Source organism: Oncorhynchus keta, chromosome 36, assembly GCF_023373465.1.
Source record: "Oncorhynchus keta strain PuntledgeMale-10-30-2019 chromosome 36, Oket_V2, whole genome shotgun sequence".
Classification (NCBI taxonomy): Eukaryota; Metazoa; Chordata; class Actinopteri; order Salmoniformes; family Salmonidae; genus Oncorhynchus; species Oncorhynchus keta.
Genome location: NC_068456.1, coordinates 5615900 through 5623073, shown reverse-complemented (window position 1 = coordinate 5623073; position 7174 = coordinate 5615900). Strand labels below are relative to the sequence as shown.

Here is a 7174-nt window from a genome sequence, read left to right as displayed (position 1 = left end):
ATATTCCTACGCAAGGAGACAACGGCCTACAATGGTGCAATGTTGCAATATCGATGTGCAACACAAATGCTTATTGGGGTTATAATTTATTAAAATAACACAATGCGTGCAGCTTTCAGGTACAAGCCATGGCTTGCTACCATGTTATCATAAGATCGACTTGGTTCTAAAGCCTACATGAGCTGTCCCGACGTAAAATGTGTTCAACTGAAGTCATCCTTCGATACCTTTCTTTTATATTTTTAAGTAAATCTTAGATTTAATTCGCAAAAGTGTAACCTTGGCATAATATGAATTGACCTAATTAATAATCATAATCATCCATTTGTTTTAATGGATTTGTTGTTATTCATAATAATTGTACCATCAATGTAATGGGCTTGTAGTAATGCAGGACGGATTGACCACGTAGATCTAATAAAAGCAGAACATCGCAAACAAAGTTAAACTACAGAGACTCATAGCCCGGGCAGATTTGGACTCACAACCCATAGCATTTTCTTATAGTCTACTTGTGGGTTGAATCATATGTCCCCGAAGATGAGCATCATAATTATGACAGTGACTTAAAAACCTACAGTGAAATAAAAGAAACACATAGTTATCTTATTCCAAATGAGGTCCTTTATTGGATTAAGAAAACCATCATGCGCATTTTCATGGAATTCAGCAATAGCAAAATAATGAAGATATCACGAAGACATGGAGACCTATTGCGGCATATAATAGGCTATATGTTACAGGTGGATTTATTATTATGGTACAGACATTTCCGCGAAATGAATGGTAAAATGAAAGGCATACCAAATACATTTCTAAACTCGTGCGTGTGTATAGGCCTGTATCTTCCTATGCACTTTGTAAACCTCAAATTACAAATGATAAACCTTTCGTCAGTGAATGTTTGACTTGCATTGAGCAGAAATTAGCCTACGCAAAAAAAAAGTTGTGTTTAGGGTAATTTACGTAGGCCTAAATTAAATGGGTCGTTTATATGTCAATACAACAAACCAACTGCACCGAATATAGTGTGGATCCAATATGCATCGTCCCAATCTTCCGGCCAATGGAAATTGGGGAGCCTTCAACCCCTAACTAATCACAAACTGATAGGAGAAAATGAAAACACGGAGAAACGAGGCCAGGGTATGTAGTTGGGTATGCTGTAATTACCATAATAATGGTAAATATAAATTAATATAAAAGGTATCCCTAAAATGTAAAATCGGTCAACTCCTATTTAAACAGAACTATGTGGTGGCTATTGGTAAACACACCCAGGTCAATGGTGTAGGCTACATTTTATACTAACAACGTATCACACTTATGTCAAAGAATGTTAAACCGACTCTTAGCCCCATACTTCAACATAAAACTCAACACTGATAAACATAAAGGCCCCTTTAAGTCCGACTGTCCTCAGGCCTTATCGGTAGACAAAAATGCAAACGTAAGTACCTTGAGCTTTTCTACTGGTTCAGCTGAGTAGCCTATGTAAAAATGTTCTGAAGATCTGGTTCTGAACGAATCCGTTCCGTTTTGCTTGAGTCCGCCTCTCCGTGCCTGTTCCTATTGACGCACTTAAAGACTCTTCCCTCAACCTTAAGGCGAGTAGCAGCGACCAATCACCATGCCATTACAGGCTTCAGAGGAAGCTGTTTATGTGACTCCAGCGCTAATTAGGCTCATGAACTAACAAATCGCTTGCACAACTGGTGAGGAACCGATCACATCCATGGATTGTCTGGCGCAGTTGACCACCTTTATGGCTATTTGTTGATTTGTTGTTACTTTGGCTTCTATTCTTGCTGCACTCTTCGTTCCAAAGTTATTTATGCTGACAAACTTTCTCGGTGTGGAGTAGTAACCTATTTTTTTTTACGAAGAACGCCTGCACCTCTTAAACTCTAAGCTGGGGAATCTTGACTATCAAACCATGTTTCAACCTACACCGAAGAGGTGTTTTACTATAGAATCGTTGGTAGCGAAGGATAATCCTCTACCAGTGTCGAGGTCTGAGGAGCCCATACGACCAGCAGCTCTGAGCTATGCAAACTCCAGCCAAATGAATCCATTTCTGAACGGGTTTCATTCCAGCGGCAGGGGCGTCTACTCTAATCCGGACTTGGTGTTCGCTGAGGCGGTCTCACATCAGAATAACTCCGGTGTCCCAGTTCATTCGGTACCACCTCCACACGCGTTGGCTCACCCACTTTCATCCTCACATAGTCCGCACCATCTTTTTGCCAGCCAGCAAAGGGACCCCTCAACTTTTTACCCATGGCTAATACATAGATATAGGTACTTGGGTCACAGATTCCAAGGTAGGTTGAATTTACATTTGTCTTTTTAACGCATTTATTACATATTTATGCTGTTAAGCCCTTTTTTTGGATGTTCCATAGCATTTATGTAGGCCAATATAACATGTAATTATGAGAATAAAGAAACGAATGATAAATATCAGTGAGCTATCGAATTTTGGAAATATATGTGCTATCGCCTTGTCTCCAACAGTTTTACAAACTGTTTTTGTCTGTTATAATTCGAACACTGTTCAACTGGAATAGGCTAGGGTACTTTTAGTAGCCTAATGTACGGCATAGTATTTCACAATGTGGTGACACGGGTTCAAATGTATTTTGCTGGTAGTCTATAGCCTATAATTTTCCATTTTGTTTTAAAAAAAAAGGAATTGCAAAGAGTGGACTTTTAAAAAGTCCTTTATAGTGTCTAAAACATTTCATTGAAACAAAAATAAGCATCAAACCTTACAACTGGAAAGTGTAGGGCTATATAATTAATTGACTTGTTATTTTTAACAACAACAAAAAGATTATTGAAAAATAAATAATGATTTAATTTGGCCTAGATATTTACTTCATGTTTAAACTGAGTGCAAATCAACTTAACTACATTGATAGATGCCTGTGTAATTTTTTTTGTAATCATCCGTGCCTTGGAATAGGCATTGGGTCGTATTTGTGGGCTATGTTTTTATTGCCCAAACTGCTGTTTACGAAATTGTACACAATGCACTATTTTAAAATCGCACTATTAATTTATCGTCCCCCAAATTGGACTGTCATATTAGAAAATTATATATATTTTTGCTGGTGGATGCACCATGCAAATTGTATAATAAGTGAACGATCTGTTTTCATAATGGTTATTTTAATAAGGGTCTTGATAGTAATTCTGACAAAAACAAAATGTTAGGCTAATGTAGTCTATTTAATTATCCACCATATACTTACAGTATACCAGTGACTGTAGGCTCATGTTAAAAAGAAAAGTTGAAAAGGGTTAGGCTATAGAGGCTTCTAGGCCCCTTTGTGATTGTAGACCATTGTGTTGCTATTTTGTATGTGTAGGCCTAGTGTTTTTAGGATAACCAAAGACTGTATCGAAACGGTGCTTATTTTATTCACTGCATAGCCCTATTGTTTCCATTTGAATAATATAAACTGCATCAATTTGCTATTGTTAAAATTATTCAAGGTGTTGCTTGTGACTAAATTGGTTTCAATGTTCAATTGAGTGTTGCCGTAGACTTTAGTCAAAAGTTAGAAGGCCCAAGTCTGCGGTATAGCCAAATTATGAGCATAGCATCATCATCTCTTTAGCCTCAGTTTGCAACGTAAGAGTGGTCATAATTAATATCCCTCCCATTGTCGTTTTCAGGTAACGAAACAAGCCCGGAGAGCTTCCTTTTGCACAATGCACTGGCCAGAAAGCCCAAAAGAATTCGGACAGCTTTTTCCCCTTCCCAACTTCTGCGGCTTGAGCACGCATTTGAAAAAAACCATTACGTCGTAGGTGCCGAACGAAAACAGCTTGCGCACACCCTTAGCCTCACAGAAACTCAGGTAAGAAAATTAATTGAATATTCACAAGTGTATCGTTAAGTCCGCATTAGGCCTACTTTGAATAGGGGATGGATTTAAAAGACGATTGTGTCAAGTTGCACCAGACCTGACATGACGCACAAGGTTTGTGGGGTGTTTTTCAATGGGTGTTTTATAGCCTGTAGGCCTACCTACATTAGGCTATAGGACAATAATAACTTGTTTTCGTGTTGGCTACGGTATCTGTGAATATGCTAAATTTCTATGAATAGGCTATTTATTTATAAGAAATTCATATGCCAGCCCATAAGTGACATTACGGGAATTATTTATTCATTTATTGAAAACACGACAATGTGTTGTCAATTGGGGTAAACTTCACACATGCTATGGTTAATCCGTATTGCAAGTGAAATTCAGGAATTTCACACAGGCCTAAATGTTATTCCATTTAAAAAATTGAAATGAAGGGGGGGAAATGATATGAATGAAAACACACGTTTATTCATTTTTCAAAATTAGGCCTACTATTGGATTGACCTGTAAACCCACAGTTTCAGAGATACAAAAATAAATGTCTACACCACCATCGGCCTTGAGGCTTTTAGTTGGATGAAATCAATGATCATTGTACAACCTCGTTGGGTTGAATTACTTTGTTTTGGCGAAAAAAAGGTTTCTATTCAAAATGGAGGGCAATTAACCAGTTAACCAGTTAACCATTTTAAAGGATCTATGGCACGCTAAAAAGAATGAGACGGACTCAATGAATTTCCCTGGCCATATTTAAGATCGTATTTGTGCCTATCAGCTTGTGGAACGGTCGGTGTCTTTTGTCCCAGTGTCACCACCGGCTCTTCTCTAAACGGAGGCTTTCAGAGGGGAATGAGGGAGAAATTAACCATCACCCACTTCAATTAGCTGACTGAAAGCACATTAAATGCACCTCACTAGCCAAGCTGTCAGACGGATGGCTTGTATATATTAATATTGCCCACTAGCCTATTGATATGAATTTACAAAAGGCTTAAAATTAACAAGCAATGTGGCTTTTACATTTTTTGGGGAAATTATTAGAAATTAAATTATATTTATTTGTTATGCATTGCATATTCGTGGGCCTGTTTGCGCCCGTTTTTTTCGACCAAGGGGATGTCAATGTCTGGTAATTGGCTTATGTTTGTACTATTAAAAAAATAGATTATGCAATGCATGCCATTTTTGACCTAGGCAATATCCCATCTGAAAATAACCGTACTTCTAGCCTAACTTGTAAGTAATTTAGGGCCTATAGCATTGGGCAAATTTTCACACAGCGATCTATGAGAGCCTATGCAAAAATGCTAGGCCTTTGCACTCCTTTTATAGTCTATGCTTGTATCTCTTTTGCTATTCTGCTATTTGAATTCTAACTTTACGCACATGGATAGCTTTTGTTTAGTATTTTGGTATTTATTGTAGCCTTTATTTATTTCCCTTAGGTAAAAGTGTGGTTTCAGAACCGAAGAACCAAGTTCAAGCGTCAAAAGTTGGAGGAGGAGGGTTCAGATTCGCAACAGAAGAAGAAGGGGACCCATCACATAAACCGATGGAGACTCGCAACTAAACAAGGATCGGGAAGCCCGGAGGAAATTGATGTAACTTCAGACGATTAAAATACGAAATTGTTTGAACCTGGGACAGCCGTGTGGCGTGAAGGATGACATGGCTAAGGATGCTGTGTACAGAGAGACAGAGAGAGGGTAAAGCCAATGTCACATTTCGATTCTTCGGAGATCGGCAGCTGAGGGTGAGAGATCCGATTGGTGGCACTGCTGTCACTACCATGGGTCTGTCAAACCATATCAAATTGCCCAGGCAAAAGTGATTGACAGTATCGCAGTCCACCTACCTGACCACGTTCCACGCATCAACCCACCACTACAATCTCCCACGAACCACCCAAAAATTAATCTCCAATTCACATTGGACATTTGCACTTCTGAAAGTTTCTAAATATGAACGTTTCCACTCAAGATACCAAAATCCACAACTGTTTTTGTAAAACTTAAATTGCATGGTAGACTTTCTGGTAGTTGTTTTAATTTGATAATTTTCTCAAAAACAACTTTGTTTTAACTCTATTTTCAATCTCAGAGATGTTGTGCTTCTTCCTTTTTACAAAGTGTGCAGTCTTTTAATTAATGATTATCGTGTTAAAGTGATTGTGAGAACAGTATGAAGTAGCAGTGCTGCGTTATAGTGTTTTTAAAGAAAATGTATTTCGAAAACTTTATAAAAGTTTATCAAACCACAGATAAAGTACTTAAAGGGAAAGTATCCAGGACATTCCTTAAACCTAAAGCTTTACCATGTCTCCGTTATTCTGTCACGAGCATATTGTCAGGATTTGACCCTTCCGTGAGAGTTGCCACAAAGGACTAATGCAAGAATTGACTGCCGTAGAGGCGAGAAAACGTCAAGCACTGAGCGTATCCATGTACAGAGATACTAAAAGTTAATGTTTCTGTTAAACCCTCTTTTATCAGAATGTAAATAATGTTGTGTTTGTGTTAAGTTTGCTACAATTTTAACACAAAGTATACTTCCAAGAAGTATGTAATTGTTAATATTTTGTCAATAAAGTTTTATCAATATGTTGCGCGCGGAGTAAAAGTAGGGTTTTGATTTTAGATCAACTTTCATATATTGACATTTTATAAAGAGACCTGTTACGCTCTTCAATTCAACCGTGTATTATTTAACACTTTTTATAGGCTATTGGCTGCCACCAATCACCCGCTTCATATATCTTGATTTTCGTCAAACCAGTCTCACAATTAGCCTATATTTGAGATAGGCCTATGACTAATTTTAGAAGAAATCCAGACAATGTGGCTTGTTAAAATGAACTTATAAAATCCAAAATAATTTGTCTGTGGCAAGTGCATGGTTGTTTTTTCCGGTGGTTCATTTGCTCCTCAGTCTGATAGACTGCATTAATCCGTTTTTATTTAGAGGGGCAGCGTCTGGTCTGTTCAGGCTACAAAGAGTCCTACGAGCTTTTGTGAAAGTGCAAATCAGTTTAGGCAATTATCATGCGAGTAATATGAGGGGGAAAGGGGATGCATTGCCCAGTGGTCCACTTTAATCTCTTAATCCGTGGATCCAAGGGGGCTTGGTTGGACATAATTTAGTACAATCTGACTACCCCTCACGAAGCGATAAGGGAAGGTTGCAATGTGCAGCAAAATGAGATCTTTGTTTAAAATCTTGTCTCCGACAGCCACGAGTGGGATATGCGTACACGCGCTCTTCCCACAAATTGATCAAAAACAAAACAGCGT

The 7174-nt window shown here is 38.2% G+C and overlaps 1 protein-coding gene across 1 annotated transcript; it reads left to right on the top strand.

Annotated features, from left to right (window-relative positions):
• The first annotated feature begins 664 nt into the window (after positions 1 to 664).
• On the top strand, positions 665 to 6489 carry LOC118369514 (homeobox protein EMX2-like). The gene is made up of 3 exons (XM_035753947.2): positions 665 to 2324; positions 3685 to 3869; positions 5330 to 6489. Exons 1-3 carry the CDS (start codon positions 1937 to 1939, stop codon positions 5501 to 5503), a joined length of 747 nt encoding a protein of 248 aa, XP_035609840.1. The 5' UTR covers positions 665 to 1936; the 3' UTR covers positions 5504 to 6489.
• The last annotated feature ends 685 nt before the right edge of the window (positions 6490 to 7174 follow it).